The following is an 18,648-nucleotide window of genomic DNA, read 5'->3' as shown; positions in this document are numbered from 1 at the left end:
ACTCTACTGCTCCTCGGCGTTTCTAGATATACAGCAGGCCTTTGATAAAGTTTGGCATAAAGGCCTCCTGTATAAATTAAAGGCAGCGCTACCTCATCAGTATTATTGTCTGCTAAAATCGTATCTCGCAGACAGAATATTCCAGGTGAAAGAAGGGAATTCTTTGTCACGATTCTGCGATATCTCAGCAGGTGTACCACAGGGATCAGTCCTGGGACCACTATTATATACTATATACACTGCTGACCTACCTGAGGTTAATGATGTTACCACTGCAACATTCGCCGATGATACTGCAATATTGGCGAGTCACACGGATCGTTTTGTAGCATCACAGAGATTGCAAAAAGGTCTTGATAAAATATCCACATGGCTACACAAGTGGCGAATAAGAGCCAGTGCAAACAAGTCGGTACATGTTACATTCACATTGCGAAAAGGTGTTTTTTTTTTTTTTTTTTAACAATCACGCCACGTTAACTGGTCCCATGGTAAGTTCGTAAAGAACTTGTGTTACAGGTACCAGATGACGGAAATAAATGTAAGATTTTTATTATACACATACATATAATATACATCCATAACCCTGGAAAAGACATTTTTATATTTATCATACAAATATCCTCCCTTGGCGGGATTCGAACCAGCGACCCCCTTGTGTAGTGACCATGTCACTTACCACTACACCAGACGGCCGTTCAATTGTCCACCTGTCCATGTTAATAACGCTATATTGCCTCATCAAGACAATGTAAGATACCTGGGAATGCACTTGGACCGCCGCCTAACATGGAAACACCACATTCAAACTAAGAGACAGGAAATGACCAGAATGAAGAGAATTTACTAAGAGCTAAATAGATTTTCAGTCAATCATTTTTCAAGCAGTTTTTTATTTATTTTCTCTGATTGTGACTTTATTGCTAATTTCATTAAAGAAACAAGTTTCCCATTGTTTCACTTTTACTATACAGGATTTTTAACACATCCGAAAAAATCATTGATTCTGATCATGTACACGTACAAGTATTATTAATGACTATCCCAAAAAAATTGTATTTACTTCTCAATTAAACTGTTAAACACTCATTAATATTCGAATGACTGCGTGGTCAGCGTACTAGCTTGTAAATATAAATACTTTCTGTGACTCTCAAAAAGAAACTCTTTTAAAGTGACATTTTAAGTTAATAAATAAACTATAAAACCGTTTAGTATCTTTAAAAGTGCAGAAATTCTCAGAATAAAAAATCAGTAATCGTGACTTTTTCGAGTTTTTGTAACATTTTAGTCAGACATTTTTTTCTTAAATCCTTGAGCACTGTAATCTATCTTACATGGCATGGCTTTAGCTCACATTTAATAGTCGTATAGGATGTTCGTCAATGTTTCTTTCGCCTATCCGAGTGACAAAAAAGGTCACAAGCCGTCATTGTCAATTCTAAGCTGTCAATAAGCCGACTGTAAATTTGTAAGGTTATAAAACAGAAATTGAATATATTAACATTAAAAAGTTAAAATACATAAATACTATTAAACTGGATTCAGTAACATAAGAAAACTGAAAACAAAACTCTGCCAAGATTATTAATTGAGATTTAAAACAGCATCCTTCAACAGTAAGTATTAATAAATTGCATCATGTTTCATTTGTTTTACGAAAATGCCCAACAATAAAAAAAAAAACAGTTCATTTAATATACTATTTTTGTTTAAACTGTTAAATAGGTTCTTTCTATTTATGGATTTTATACCGTGTTTTGACGAATTAATGAAAAATAACAATTATTTGTATAAGCACGAAAACTGTGAGTGAAAATATGTTCCAGGAATATAAAGGACACAAATAACAAACCATGTATTCAAGACTGCGCAATGGTTTTCGGCAAACAATTAAACACCGACTGGCTTCACAAAGAAGTTACAGTAATGAGGTTTTGAGGAAAAAGGAAAATTTATCAAAAAATCTTCAAGTTGGGAAGACTATACATGGATTCCTTTGCACCGAAATCGAATCTATACAAGAATACAATATGACAGCCTATTTTTTAACCCACGAGAGAACCAAAACTGAATATTTACATTTAGAGAGAGATGACTCAAATAATGTATTTTCTGTAGGTTTTCGCACAACTCCGTTAGATTCAATGGGCACTCCCCACATTCTAGAACACACAGTTTTATGCGGCTCAGAAAAATATCCAGTAAGAGATCCATTCTTCAAAATGCTAAACAGATCTTTGGCTACGTTCATGAATGCTTTAACAGGCCCAGATTATACATTTTATCCTTTTTCATCGCAAAATGAAATCGACTATCGTAATCTACAGAAAGTTTATTTGGATGCAGTCTTCAGACCTAATTTAACTAGACTAGATTTTTTACAAGAAGGCTGGAGATTAGAACATTCAAATTTGGAGGATAAAAATTCTGATTTGATTTTCAAAGGTGTAGTCTACAATGAAATGAAGGGAGCCTTTTCGGAGACAAGTTCGCTTTTTGGACAAAAATTCATTAATACAATTTTACCGAAAGGAACTTATGGATATGTATCAGGAGGTGACCCATTATGCATTCCTCAGCTAACTCATGAGCATTTAAGAAACTTCCATGCCACTTATTATCATCCTAGCAATTCTAGAATGTATTCGTATGGCAGTTTTCCATTAGAAGCCAACTTAAAGTTCATTAATGAAGCCTATCTGAGTAAATATGAATATTTAGATCCCAAGAATACTGTAGTTGCGAGCCAAGAACGTTGGAAGGAGCCGAGACGTGCAGAGATGAATTGCAGAGTAGACCAGTATGGTGGACCGGTAGAAAAACAGAATCAAATTGCCATAGGATATGTTATGTCGGACATTACTAATATTTATGAAACATTCACAATGCTAGCATTAGCGGAACTTATGATAATAGGACCGAATTCAGCATTTTACAAAAGCTTAATTGAGAAAAACATATCTGGAGGCTATAATTCTTTGACTGGCTATGAAAATCAGATAAGAGATACCATGTTTGTTGTTGGTCTCCGAGATGTTGAAACATCAAAGTTTGAGACCATCGAGAAGATTGCAAATCAAACTTTAGAGGAAATATATGAGAAGGGCTTTGAGAAAGCTCATATTGAGAGTGTTTTACATGGCTTCGAGCTTTCTATTAAGCACCAGTCACCAAAGTTTGGTTTAAATCTGCTTTTTAACCTAATGCCTCTCTGGAATCACAATGGGCCGATATTGAATGCTTTGAAGGTCAACAACCTTTTGGGGAGACTGAAGGAGAATCTCATGACTCCAAACTACGTAAAGGATATAATCGAAAAGTACTTTATTCAGAATAACCATAAGTTAGTTATGACTATGCTACCAGACCCAAAATTTGATGACGTCTTCAATGAAGCAGAATCTAAACTTCTGAAATCAAAAGTTTCGTCCTTAAGTGCTAACGATAAAGAAGCTATTTATAAAGAAGGCTTAGAGCTTTCCAAAGTTCAGAAGGAGGTGCAGAATCTTGATGTTTTACCATGTTTGAAAATGGAAGAGATCGTAGCGAACAAAACCGCCCCATCATTAAAACATTCTGTATCAGAAACCATACCACTGCAACTTTGTGAGGCGAATACAAATGGCGTAACATATTTCAAAGGAATCTTAGGCACCGACAGCTTGGGCGACAGTGAAAGAAAAATGCTTCCCTTTTTCAATTATATTTTAGATAAATTTGACACTAAGTCGTATAACTACCGTGATTTTGATAAGCATGTCAGCAAATGCACCTCCGGCCTGAGTGCAATTACACACATTACTGAGCATGTCGGGCAATCTGGTCAATATGAGCAGGGTATATTGATCAACAGTCATTGTTTGGACCACAATCTACCTAAAATGCTTGATATATGGCAGGAGATATTTAAAAAACCAAATTTTAGCAACAGCGAAAGAATGGCAATGCTTCTAAATAATTACTGTTCTTCGTTGACAAATGGGATAGTAAGCAGCGGTCACACGTATGCTGTACAGGCGGCTCGTTCTCTAATATCCTCTGTAGACGAATGCAAAGAGAACCTGCTGGGTATCCAACACGTCACGATCATGCAGGAAGTACAAAAATCACAAAAAACTGAAGACATACAGTCGGTCATTGAGAGCATATCAGAAAACGTACTTAAAGGGAATAATTTGCGAGCAGCATTCCATTATTGCAATACAAACAACGATGTTCACGAATACATCGATAAATTCTGCAAGGACTTGTGTAACGCTAATGATAATCAAGAAGTCAATCGCATTAATTGGACAGACTCTAAAAGTATGAACAAGAACAACCGCGGTATACATATAGCCATGAATATACCAGTGAATTTTTGCGCCAAAGTCATACCGACTGTTGCGTACACCCATCCCGATTACGCGAAGCTACGCGTGCTGTCAGTGTTCTTATCATCGAAATACTTGCACCCGATCGTGCGAGAGCAGAACGGTGCTTACGGTGGCCGCGCCATGCTGTCCTTTGACGGAATCTTCAGTTACTATTCATACAGAGACCCAAATGCTAAAGTCACTTTGGACGTGTTCGACGAAACCGCCAATTGGTTGACAAAAAACGCGAATTTGATTGACGAACAAAACCTTTTCGAGTCCAAGCTAACTATAATGCAGCAAATGGACCAACCGATCGCGGAATACATGAAAGGAGTCGATCTGTTCCTGTACGGGCTGTCTTATGACCTTTGGAAGACGCAAAGGGAAAGAGTTTTGGCCGTGAAAAGCGAGGATTTGGTGGAAGTATGCTTGAAATATCTGACGAACGATAAATGGGCCGCTAAATGTGTAATCGGAGATGGTGGTGCACAGGATTTGAAGAAAGGGGATGAGGTGTGGCAGAAAGTGAGCGGGCCTCAGCAGTAGGCACATTCATTCCAGCTACTCTTGTTAGTGAAAACGCATTACGGTTGTTACGAGGCGGTGGTTTGAGATATGAAGAAGACTTGGGTACGGCCGGAAAATGTGAAAAATACGAGTTGTTTAATTAACGGAAATTAATTGTTGTCAGCACGGCAGATAATTAGTTTTCATTCTAATCTGAAATCGTGTACCAATGTCACTTGTCTGCTAATGACCAACGCAGGCAAGGTATAATTGAGCTGTGAGGTTTAGTGCCGATATTGCCTACATAACCCAAATTCGGTATAGTTTTTCATAAATATGGCTAATCGTAGAGGCACCTCCGCCATCACCTAAAGACCGTTGTCTAGTTTCATTTCTTAATAAATTTTAGAAATATTTTTTTGTCACTTGAATGATCATGCATAACGTCACGCCTAAAGGACTATAAAATGTATTGTGCGATACAAATAAATGAATGTTAAGAAGTTCAATTGGCGATTTAATTAACAGTTACCATACTTTATCAAGATTATCCGCCATTAATCTTAAGTGGACTGTCGATTTTGCACGAAAACACTATTCGACAAATAAATCTATATCTATACTAATATATAAATCTACAGTGGTTTTTACGGATGTTCCGTTATAACTACTGAACCGTGCATCCGATTGACTTGTAACTGGGTATCCATGTAGAAAATACATGTACTTAATGGATAGGCTAATATTTATATGAGTGTTGGACTCCCTACACCAGTTGCGGGGGCGTTAATGATGAGAATCTTTGTGGGGGTGAGAAATAATAATGTTAATTTTAAATGCCCAGCAAAGCGGACGGGTACAGCTAGTATCTCCTAAAACTAAAATAATATGTTCGTATAAATGAGAAGACGGGCTTGACCTGAATCTAGCGGCTAGTTGTAGATAATGGGCTCGAATGCTATATCGGGCGAATATTTGTGTGACGAACAGATCTGCTCTTTGCCAGGGTATTTAATTTTTTTTTATTGCTTATATGGGTGGACGAGCTCACAGCCCACCTGGTGTTAAGTGGTTACTGGAGCCCATAGACATCTACAACGTAAATGCGCCACCCACCTTGAGATATAAGTTCTAAGATCTCAGTATATGTCTTATATCTTATACATGTATATAGGAGAGAGGTAGGCGATATTTAATTGTAGTTACTACATCACACCAGGGGTGCTAGGCAAAATGCAATCTACTAGCATTAATGCTAATAAAAAATTATGCGAACTTAAATGATTGATATTAATCAGATCACGTAACTATTCGTTCTTCTGGTAATAAGTGATATCTCGAAATATCAATTGTATTACTCTGTCCCACTATACAAACAGGTACCTACGTCCCAACAGGTGCCCTTCGCGGCAAAAACGGGGTATGGCGTTACCTAGCCGAGCGAGCTCCTTAAGTCCTAATTCCCCAAATAGTTATTACCAATGATACTGAATGCACTTACACCACAGATTAACTGACAAGACAAGTCAGAACTTTCTTTTAATTACTGGTTTTATTAGGCGGTAGGACCTCTTGTGAGTCCGCACGGGTAGGTACCACCACCCCACCTATTTCTGCCGTGAAGCAATAATATGTATCGGTTTGAAGGATGGGGCAGCCGTTGTAACTATACTGAGACCTTGTAACTATACTATAGCCTTAGAACTCATAATATATCTCAAGGTGGGTGGCGCATTTACGTTGTAGATATCTATGGGCTCCAGTAACCATTTAACACCAGGTAAGCTGTGAGCTCGTCCACCCGTCTAATTAGGTCTTATAAAGTATAGTAATATAAATAATATTTAAGCTGATGATGATGTTAAAGTGTAAGTGTATTGACAGCAAATCATATGATATAGGTAACCTAAAAATCTTATCTTATTTTTTAAATATCTCTGTATCAAATGAACAATATTGATTTTAATCTGTTTATAATAAAAAGGATATATAGTCTGTTATTTAAACTTAATTTCATTACTGTCCTTGAACTTCGTTTAGTGGGCCGTGCAATGTATGGAGAGTGGCCCATGTCCTTTGTATGTAGTTCGAACTTTTGCGTACGTTTACCGCTAAGGGCGCTGTTTTACGCTATCGAGAACGTTAAAAAACTCACACTAAGCATACATGCTGGTCAATTGAACAGTTCTATTAGTTAAACCGCTTATCTATCTAGTGCGAGTCTTTTGCTGACTCTGGTAAAATATAAACCGGCAATTTCCTTTTTAATTTAGCTGCTCTGCAATTAAGTTGTACAAAAATTACTTTTAACTCTCGTCATTTCTATTCCAATTTCGTTCAAAATTAAGAACAATATTGAAAGTTTATCTACGTTATAATTTTTGTTTACAGATGTCTTTGCCTGAATCGTTTCAAGAGGACAGGCTATACTTCGAAGAATGCCTATCTTACTTTCAAGATTATCAAAATTTTTACCAACACCCGAATACAGAAATATTAGTTGAAAATGTTTTGGAACATATCATTGTAGGAGATTTATCTAAACACGATGTTTTAAATAATAACTTCGAGCTGAATTCAATCGAGGATGAAGTTATGATGAAAACATTTTTGGAGCGCACTCGGAGATTGACAGTGTGTCACGATGACGCTGTCAAAATTGGCGCGGAATTCGATCTCGACGCTCCAGTTGGCATTAAGAAAAAGTATGAAATTATAAACTTAGCTAAAGAGATCAAAGGAATCTGTGAAGATGTAAACTGTGGGATGGTTGTGGATTTCGGATCCGGCTTGGTACGTTCGATTTACTTCTACGAATACATGAGGTCTTTTAAAAAAAAAATAGGTAAAATAAGACGACCAGCTAACAATATATAGATAGATTTTTTCCCTACCTAAGCTGATAGGCTTGAGAAGCTATTTCAGCGTAACCTTAACTAGTAGATGTGCTCACGGGGCTCAAACCGGAGTGATGCTAATACTGACCCTAGCAAGAGCAGTGCTTCGCAGAATCTACCACCGGATCGGAAACGCGACCCATTGAGAAGATCCGACAAGAAACTCAGTGGGGTCGATAGACGTTAATTTTTGCCTGCAAAGCATTATTTATACTGCCTTGGATATTACTAATGGTACTGAGTAATCTACAGTTTTACCCGTCAATTAGCAATGCTGGCTATAAATCATTGTGCACGTTAAAACTCTAAAATAAACTATAGCATTTCTGGACAGATACAAACTATATCTTCAAACGAGGCTTAATAGGTAGAGGCGGTGCTAATATTGATGTCTAAAGAGGAAGGCAATTAGATTTAAAAGTCGGCATCCTTACAGATCTCCCAATCCACTAACATTTTTATTAGATGCCTGAGCAGCTTTAACATTTGGAGCTAGGTGACACTGGCATAGCATCGACACGCTGAGGTTCTCGCTGGATCTATTCATTAGGTTGTGATAGCGATCCAGTAGCAGAGGTATTCGCGAAGCCATTGCCCTCGTTCGGTCAACTCTTCTTAGGGGGCGCTCGGGCGGCTACTAACAAGTTTGCGTTATTACTGGTGGTAGGGCCTCTTGTGAGTCCGCGCGGGTAGGTACCACCGCCCTGCCTATTTCTGCCGTGAAGCAGTAATGCGTTTCGGTTTGGAGGGTGGGACTATATATATAGGTATATATAGTTGTAACTATACTTGAGATCTTAGAACTTATATCTCAAGGTGGGTGGCGCATTTATGTTGTAGATGTCTATGGGCTCCAGTAACCACCAAACACCAGGTGGGCTTTGAGCTCCTCCACCCATCTAGCAATAAAAAAAAGAAAAAAAAGTCCTACACCTCCTGACTGAGCCCATGCTCACATACCTGTCCTAGTGAAACTGCGGGATTCGAACACCGTTGCATCGCTCAATACGAGCATAGTTGTCTTCCAAGTAAATAGTTTAATCACAATAGTCGCTCTCTCCGTTAATATTTAAGATAGATCTAGGGCAGGTACTAAATAAATACTTTTGAAATTTCAGGGCTATCTGGATCAATATTTACATACTATCAGTGAAGTCAAAATCTTAGGTTTGGAATGTAATGACAGTCATTATGTCACCGCCAAAAAACGACAAACGAAATACCACGAGAGATCTTCAGAGCGTGTAAAATTTATTAAACACACAATAACTAATGAATCTCATACACACATTAGTCAGTTTTTAAAAGACAATTTCCCCAAAGAAGCGAATTTTTGCATAACTGGGTTGCACGCGTGCGCTGATTTGACAGTTGACGCAATTGATACATTCGTTAAAATGGCCGACGCACAATTAATTATTATTATGCCGTGCTGTTACCATAAAATGTCACAGAAAGAAGGAAATTTCATTAATTTTCCGTTAAGTTATTGTCTTAATGATATTTATAAGAATTATAAAAACACTGTGTGTTTTAATGTTCCATTTTTAAGATTGGCAGCACAGCCAACGAGTTGTGGAGATAGTATGTCTGATTTGGTTTTTAATATGTTGGCCAGAGCTGTATTGCAGTTGTACGCTGCTAAACGTAAGTTAATTTTATTTTAAAATACCCCCTTTTTAACCATTTAAAGTTAATCTCTGTGGTCTTAAGGTATACACCTGAGAAATTGGGGACCATCAGGAAACCGCAAATTGGTACACTTAGTGAACGACAGTCACAACCCAAAAATTCTAATGTTCTCAACATAGCGACGGTTGACAAATGGCAGCCCGCGCAAATAAGATAAATCATATTTTTTAAATTAATACTACTACATATGACAGTGTGTGATGATATTAAATCGATACTTCTGAGTAAATAATCATTTAAAAGTAAATTAGTTTTCTAAAACAGCGCTTTTTCCCACCTTCGGATTGGTTTACTATTTTCAATGTCAATTTGTTCAGTTGATGTGTGTAATTTTTTTACAGACAATTGCAAGGTTAAAAGAAAAAAACGAAAAGCCGTCAAAGTAAAAACAATGAACAATAATTTTGAGTCCTACGTTCAAAACGCCGTAACGGATGGTTTCCGTTTAGAAAAAAACGAGTCCAATTCGCCAAATAAAGCTGAAAACCTTATTTTTGACAACAACGAGCTGCTGTCAATGTGGCAGAAGCTATCAGATGTGACGTTCAAAAAGGCGGGAATTTCGATCAAAATGCAAAACGCCATGCAGCCAGTGCTCGAGAATTTTGTACTCTACGATAGAATTGTTTATTTAAAGGAAAAGGGTGTGGTAAAATGTAAATTTAAGAAAATATTTGATGAAAAGCTTTCACCTCGATGCTTAGCGTTGATAGCTTATAAATCATAAATAATAATAATAATGTTTTATTATTATTCCAAGATGTTATTCCTTCATCTACTCATCCGGATTTTACCCAGTTCTGAAGCTGCATTACGAATCCGTAGTAAAGTTATAGCGATATAAAGGAGCCAGTCAAGCTTATTTAAATTTAAAAAATCTATTTGATTTTATTCATTTTACCAATTCTCTTTCGATATATCGATCCGCTTATCAATTGAAATAATATTCTTATCACGAGACAAATAAAACACAGATTAACAACAATACAATTTTATTGGTTATACACATTATATCTTTACATACAGCAACAATTACGATATCATTACAAGAATGCTCAAAAACTGCAAGTTAACCTTTTCTAAACACTAAACAATCTAACATTCCTACATAATTAATTACACGTTCAACTAAATGGTTTTTGAACACACTTAAAATGGAAGACACGTTTCGTAATACAATATGACATTGAAAATAGATTTTCTCTTTTAAACATAAACAAACAAGCGCATTCATTAAACATTTAAAATTTAATTTTAAATTAAATAACAATATTTCTAATATTCTCGGTTATAGTAACCAAGCAAAGATAATACGTAATAAAGCTTTTAGCTCAAATCAATTATGTAATTATTTACGACACGTTGCACAGAAGACATATTATGAGACTCATTATACTCTATCTAATCTACAATCACAACATAGACCAACTACACATAACTACGTACTAAAGTTAATTGAGTATGAAAAACTTTACTAGGTGTGTTAATAATGTAGATTCAAGTCGCGTGTGTTAATTTTATTCTCAAACGGCTAATGTTTAATAAAATAAATGCAATCGTTGCTATTTAAATTTACAATTTGCCGTTAGTTGAAAGAGCTTGCAACAACGAAACTAATCCATACCCGATCCTGTGGACCGAATGGTAAACAGTCAACGTCGCCCTCGACACGTCATTACGGATCCTCCCGATCCATTAACGGTGCTTTTAGGTACCTCAAGCACCGGTCACCGTCCTCGCCGAACCCGTCGCTTGCGACGAAGGGCTCGACGAGTGAATTAACCCACAGACACAGCCCACTGAGTTTCTCGCCGGATCTTCTGTGGGTCACGTTTCCGATCCGGTGGTAGATTCTAGGAAGCACTGCTCTTGCTAGGGCCAGTGTTAGCAATACTTCCGGTTTGAGCCGGGAGGATGAAGTTGAAATAGCCTCTCAAGGCTATCAGCATAGGCAGGAAAAAAAAAATAATTGTTATGTTAATGACCCGATAGACAATAAGGTAGATACTTCTACTGCCCATCTGGAAGCTAAGTGGGCTAATAATGTTACCAGCATTAGCGCGCAATACAATAATCAGTCGATTTCTGAACTCCGTCTTTGATTATAAATATCGTACCACGATCAAACTGTTCTTGGCTTCCACAAATATTACTTTAAGCTATCAATAACTACTAACGTGAATCTATCATTGTTTTATCAATACATTTAAGCGATTCACAAAATACGACTACAAAAGCCAGTTAATTTCTATTGACATTCTCTTAAGTAACCAATAGCTTCATGATGATTTATGTTGTAGGACGTAGAGGAAAACTCCTTGCTAAAAACTGTTTCATATATGTACTTAGATTATCACTATCTACATTACAAATTTCCAAAGATTAAAGAAGCTAACCACATGATTTTAAATGTCTGCAAATCGCATTTTTAGAATTAAAGTGGCTTAATTAAAATTTTGAAGAAAATGAGTTTTATATTTCAAAAGGCGACTTATAACTTTAAACTTTAAAATGTACGCTTTAAGGCTTAAAGAACTAAAATTTAAACTGGAAAAAATTAAATTATTCAAATAAATTTTTGGCGTTTACCAAAAAACAAGAATTTTGGATTAAGCCACTTAAATTAAGGTGCGATATATCCACCGTAAAAAGTACAGTACTGATACCTATAGAAAGTCGAGTTGCATTAATGAAGTTACAATAAAAAGTGGAATATAAAGCCCTTGAACAAGACATTTCTAACTTGTATATTGGTTAATTAATTTTGTGTGAATTTTGGTTTGCGGTATCTCAAAACATATATTAACACATCAATTGAAATTGCGTATAGAAAACAATGAAGCCAGTAGAAATGTAATTGAGAGAGTCTAAGGAACAGATATCTATTGCATGCATACGTTTATTAATCATAGGATATTTGACTTAATTGAATTAATTCTTTCGCAGCTATACTAAAATCCTGATTAATTTACCACCAGTTGATTTCTCGATGTATATGATATAGAAAATTCTCCCTAAATATATTTACGACTATGGAAGACACGATCCACTTAAATTTATTTCCTACAATTAATATTGTCATTGTCACATTTCGTTTCTTTATTAAATGTACAGACCTTAGCTTATCATTTAGAGTAATCTAGACAATATAAATCATAATTGTATTATCTATGATATAAAAAATTTAAAATAAAATCAATGAAACATGTGCTAAAATTCGTTCGCAATAATAAAACGTAAAAAATTGCCAGGGTGACCAGAAACAGTTTACAAAATTATTAAAAAAAAAAAGTTGTAGTTGAGATTCACAATTTGGAGGTTAATCAGAAAATTTTAAAATGTTTTAATTTAACAAAATAAAATTGTCAATACTATTACTAATTACCTAGTACTTACATGTTCTACTTTATCTATGTATGAGCGGAATGCAAATTATAGTTAATCAAATTTGCTGCTTAACTATTCAATTATGTAATCTTCTTCTTTTTTTCCTATTACCCTCTGCTGGGGTGTAGGGCTCGAATAAAATCCTTCCATTTACATCAAATAAAAATAAAAAATTCAACATAAATTAAAGTACAAAACGAACTACCGCCTATTCACAAAAACTAGCCTCCGTCCTGAGAAGAACTGGCAAGAAACTCAGCGGGCATGTCTTTTTGTTTTAAATATTACATCGGCCTTGAGCAGTCTCTTTTAACTCCATGTCCAAGACGCCCATCTCCTGCTCCACTGAGCGACGTCAAGTTGTTCTGGGACAAAAAAAAAAAAGTTCTGGGACGGCCTCTCTTTCTTTTGCCAGACACTTTTCAGGTCAGTGCTGTCTTGGATTGTGAATATCGGGCTTTCCTAATATGTGACCAATCCACTGCCTCTTCCGTGTAAGGATCTCTTTCTCCATTAGTGTCTGCTTGATGATCCTCCACAGGCTTTGTTAATGATCATCTCAGCCCAAAAGAGTGAGTCAAAATTTGATGCAGGCACCTATTCACTGACACTTGAAGTTTAATTTAATAAAATTAAGTAATAGAACATTATTATTATTAAATACAATAAATAAATATATTTTTTAGTAAATAAATAAATATTTTATACGAGTAGTACCTATTCTATGTATAAAATAAATAAATACACAAAAATAGTTTAATTTGATTTACGCATATCTTAAAAATATATTAAGCAACTTAAATAAAGTTTATGAAAAGTATGTTACATAATTTCGTGAAAATTAATTTCTCTTTGAGATTAAAACGAAAGCTCTCATCTATTTTCTCTACTTCCAAAAGCTACATCGAAACACCGAAACAAGCTGAAATCTACGGACTTTTTATTTATTAATATTTCTCGACAAAATACAGAATACACGTATTAATTGGCAAAACGGGAGATATGTCTTATATAACATGATTTTATTTATTATTTATATACAGCAAACCGCTGGGCTAACTAAAAGACCGCCACGGATATTCCAGCGGACATCTTACTTAAATTTAATATTATAGTATTATACTATACATTAATTAAGTATCCTAAACATTTATTCTAAGAAAGTGTCTAAATAGATAGCATTTTAAACACAAATTGAAAATTACAACACAAAGAATAATATATTCTTTTTTTTTTGCAAGAATGTCTGTGGTTGTAGTATTGTTGTTACCTAATGTTTAAATGTATTCAGTCCATTCAACTAGAGTCAAGTCTACTATGGTCATAGACAAAACAGAGCAGTGCCACTGCTCACCTTGAAACCAGAGATTGAAATTACAAATAGTATTTCTAACAGCTGCCTACAATACGCCCGCCAATTTATAAATAAAATTCAAGTGTCTGTTTGTAATATTAATATAACCACTTCTCAATACATGAATATGAATGTATATACGACATATATATCAAAATGATATTTTCTATAATTTTTGTCTGTCTGTTGATTTCAACGGGACTTTCACTAGCAGATAGCTGGTATAACAAGGAGTAACTTAGGCTATTTCTATTTTGTTAAATTCCACGTGGCGCGCAGCTAGTCTCAAATATTAAGTGTATAATCTATGACGCCCGCCATTACTGACGCGTGAACTACGAAATATTTTAATAATATTAAAAGCAACGTCTTAATTCTTACAATAGCATTCAAAGCGCAATTACACTCACAACAGCTCCTAAAATTCGAATAACCTGTAAATATATTTAATAGCATTTGAAAACATTACGCATCTAAGCTTCTATCTCATATAACCATAATGCTTAATTTCAGAGAAAACTTATTTTCAGTGTCATATTTTAATGTAAAGTATTTATTTTCTTCTATTATACGTCATTTGTTTGAGACGGATTAAAATTGTATTTTTAACAATAAACAAATCGATGAATACTTTGCATAGTTATAAATTATAGACATATCAACTTAATTTTTTTTTTTTCTATCTTAATTTAAGAACGCAGGGTGCAGACTAATTCAAAAGCGGAGATAACAAGAAATATGTTGTTAGAAAATATAAAGAACTATATAGCTGTACCAGTCCGCTTCGCTGGCCATTTAAAATTAACATTATTATTTCTCACCCCCACGAAGATTCTCAACATTAACGCCCCCGCAACTGGTGTAGGGTGGCCAACACTCATATAAATATTAGCCTATCCATTAAGTACATGTATTTTCTACGTGGATACCAAGTTTCAAGTTAATCGGATACATGGTTCAGTAGTTATAACGGAACATCCGTAAAAACCACTGTAGATTTATTTATATATTAGTAATAGATAAAACGTACAATGTGCTCACGAAAACTCAAACGCCACCTGAGAAATAAGTTTGCGCGACAATTAAAGGGTTATAGAAATGCTATCTAAGGTTACATTAAAAACAGTAATAAAATCTATTATTTCGATATCATTTTATGGTGTTATCGACAATATTCGCCTGCACCCTACAGAATAATAAATATTTGCCAACAAAATTAATCACACGCGTTCACAAACATTTTTTTTTATTAGATATCCTAAATTAGTTATCTGATCAAGAATACAAATTAAATTAGCTTTTCGCTTGATATAACATGATATTCTTTTGCCATTAGGTACTGTAAAATATTAATAAACTATTTCAATGAATCGACAAGATCGATGAAGTCTTCGTGGCCTAAAGGATAAGACGTCCGGTGCATTCGTATCGAGCGATGCACTGGTGTTCGAATCTCGCTGGCGGGTACCAATTTTTCTAATGAAATACGTACTCAACAAATGTTCACGATTGACTTCCACGGTGAAGGAATAACATCGTGCAATAAAAATCAAACCCGCAAAATTATAATTTGCGTAATTACTGGTGGTAGGACCTCTTGTGAGTCGGCACGGGTAGGTACCACCGCCCCGCCTATTTCTGCCGTGAAGCAGTAATGCGTTTCGGTTTGAAGGGTGGGGAAGCCGTTGTGACTATACTGAGACCTTAGAACTATATCTCAAGGTGTGTGGCGCATTTACGTTGTAAATGTCTATGGGCTCCAGTAACCACTTAACACCAGGTGGGCTGTAAGCTCGTCCACACATCTAAGCAAAAAAAAAAAAAAAGAACAAATTTTAGTCGTCGTGGCCTAAAGGATAACACGTCTGGTACATTCGTGTTGAGCGATGCACCGGTGTGCGAATCCCTCAGGCGGGTACCAATTTTTGTAATGAAATACGTACTCAACAAATGTTCACGATTCACTTCCACGTTGCAGGAATAACATCGTGTAATAAAAATGAAACCCGCAAAATTATAATTTGCGTAATTACTGGTGGTAGGAGGTGGTAGGTACCACCACCCTGCCTATTTCTGCCGTGAAGCAGTAATGTGTTTCGGTTTGAAGGGTGGGGCAGCCGTTGTAACTATACTGAGACCTTAGAACTTATATCTCAAGGTGGGTGGCGCATTTACGTTGTAGATGTCTATGGGCTCCAGTAACCATTTAACACAAGGTGGGTTGTGAGTTCGTCCACCCATCTAAGTAATAAAACAATAAGAAATGTATATTAGTGCAAGGATGGAAAAAGGATTCTGTTTTCTGATCACTAATAAATAAATAAATAATATATATATTTAATCACGCCACGTTAACTGGTCCCGTGCTAAGTTCGTAAAGAACTTGTGTTACAGGTACCAGATAACGGAAATAAATATAAGATTTTTATTATACACATACATATTATATTTAATATACATCCATAACCCTGGAAAATACATTTTATATTTATCATACAAATATCTTCCCTTGGCGGGATTCGAACCCGCGACCCCCTTGTGTAGTGACCATGTCACAAACCATAATAAAAATGTGGAATTAGACGGAGAACATCTTTGTTTATCCTATAAGCTAAACTTAATGTGCATTCCTGATCAGATCTAATTTATATTTTTAATTAAACACAAAATTTTGACAAATAGAAATTCTCATTCAATCACTGAATGCTGATCAAAACATAGCTATATCTCTTTTATTGCTGTCGGATACTGATAGCTGGGAGACCAGCATCTGGCTACCGTCACTCATGGACTCTTGCAGTGTCGGTAGCATCGCCAGGCCACCAACAGTGAACCTTCCTTAAGCCTCGTTCAAAGGGAGATATCGCAACGCTGAAGGTATACCTACCACGGCTATATAAACCAGAGTAAATGACCTCTGAAGCCTCACTATACATTTTGTAGGTGGTATTAGATAGTTCGGTGTGCTTAGTGCGAGTTTCTTAACGTTCTCCATAGTGTAAAAGTTAACCCAATTTTGTATGCAGTTGGAACAGCGCCCCTAGCGGCAAACGTTCGCAAGCGATCCCATTCCATACAAATATGAGCTAACTTCTACGCTTCCGGTCACCGTCCTCGTCGAACCCGTCGCTTGCGACGAAGGGCTCGACGAGCGAACTAACCCATAGACACAGTCCACTGAGTTTCTCGCCGGATCTTCTCAGTGGGTCGCGTTTCCGATCCGGTGGTAGATTCTGCGAAGCACTACTCTTGCTAGGGTCAGTGTTAGCAACTCTCCGGTTTAAGCCCCGTGAGCTCACCTACAAACGTTAGGGTGAAGCTGAAATAGCCTCTCAAGGCTATCAGCATAGGTAGGGGAATAAAAAAAACCTTAGCTAGCGAGAACGTCAATAAACTCGCACCAAGCACACTGGTCAACAAAATAAAGGTGACGCGTACAACGGTCAAGAGGAGAAGATGTTGTTAATCATATTTAGTTAATATAGTTTCTACTTTTTTTTTTCGTACATCGAAATGACATCTAAACATTTATACAGCGAATATTAAATGATTTTTAATGGAACCTTTACACATATAACATTATATAAAGCGGTAGAAACTTACTTAGGATTAATGTAATAGTTTGTTTAATCAACGCTAGATGGCACTATTAGTTTAACTGTTGCCAGTTGTCAAATAAGACTGTAACCCATAGACACAATACACTGAGTTTTTCGCCGGTACTACTCAGCTGGGTTTGTTTTCGATCCAATGGTAGATTCAGTGAAGCACTGCTTTTGTTAAGGCAAATTTTAGCAAACTCTTTCAAGCTGAGCCTAGTGATTTCATCTGCCAAACGGGTTAAGCCAGAATAGCCCTTGGAAGCTACTGACGAATAACCTCTCCGCAGTGACATGTCAAATGTATGTATAAGAAAAAAACCCGTTAGATGCCTATGTCAAAAGTCATACGGCAAGCTATGGGATTAAAACGTACAGATTGCGTTACTAAAACACAAATGTCCCTATTCCAAAGTAAGTTCCCACACTTGTAATGATGGACACATATTTAAATTTATTCAACAACAATGTCCTGACCGAGGCGGTCCATCTCTGAGAGTAAGAAGTCCACGTCCTTTTCCGTGACAGCCGCCGACGATATTATGTTCCTGTAATTTGGATGAGAATTTAAAACTCACTCCAGCACGATGCGACGTCGCAATCTACATCTATGCTTAGCTTCGTGGATCGTTTGATTGAAGCAACGTTATGAAATATAAACTAGGTACTAAGTGACCCGGCGAACTTTATTCCGCCTTAGAGGCAATAAACGAGGAACTTAACCTATCTTGGCACAATAAGCTAATAGAAACTCGAAACAAACACATCAACCGGGCAACTTCAAAATTCTACTATAATTAACCATAGACTACATTTCGTTTAGCTGTCAGTTGCGTTTTGTTATACCTCGT

General features: G+C 36.2%; 3 protein-coding genes across 4 annotated transcripts in view; 2 read left to right on the top strand and 1 right to left on the bottom strand.

Moving 5' to 3' along the window:
• Positions 1–1,432: 1,432 nt before the first annotated feature.
• On the top strand, positions 1,433–5,377 carry LOC114252537 (presequence protease, mitochondrial). The gene is made up of 2 exons (XM_028187040.2): positions 1,433–1,619; positions 1,830–5,377. The coding sequence occupies exon 2, from the start codon at positions 1,857–1,859 to the stop codon at positions 4,905–4,907; it is 3,051 nt and encodes a 1,016-aa protein (XP_028042841.2). The 5' UTR covers positions 1,433–1,619; positions 1,830–1,856; the 3' UTR covers positions 4,908–5,377.
• Positions 5,378–8,688: 3,311 nt separating this feature from the next.
• LOC114252538 (uncharacterized) lies at positions 8,689–10,442 on the top strand. Its single transcript, XM_089732908.1, has 2 exons — positions 8,689–9,412; positions 9,799–10,442. Exons 1-2 carry the CDS (start codon positions 9,163–9,165, stop codon positions 10,182–10,184), a joined length of 636 nt encoding a protein of 211 aa, XP_089589034.1. The 5' UTR covers positions 8,689–9,162; the 3' UTR covers positions 10,185–10,442.
• The window catches only part of Gad1 (glutamate decarboxylase), a 64,818-nt gene continuing 56,094 nt past the window's right edge, over positions 9,925–18,648 (bottom strand). For both annotated transcript variants that reach the window (XM_089732842.1, XM_089732847.1), the window contains one exon: positions 9,925–18,345. In XM_089732842.1, coding sequence (XP_089588968.1) covers positions 18,252–18,345 — 94 coding nt within the window. In that variant the 3' untranslated portion in view covers positions 9,925–18,251. The remainder of the gene's footprint in view (positions 18,346–18,648) is intronic.

The sequence above is a fragment of the Bombyx mandarina genome, chromosome 02, assembly GCF_030267445.1.
Source record: "Bombyx mandarina strain Sakado chromosome 02, ASM3026744v2".
Classification (NCBI taxonomy): Eukaryota; Metazoa; Arthropoda; class Insecta; order Lepidoptera; family Bombycidae; genus Bombyx; species Bombyx mandarina.
The sequence above is the reverse complement of the archived record's forward strand: the minus strand, read 5'-3'. Positions and strand labels throughout refer to the sequence as shown.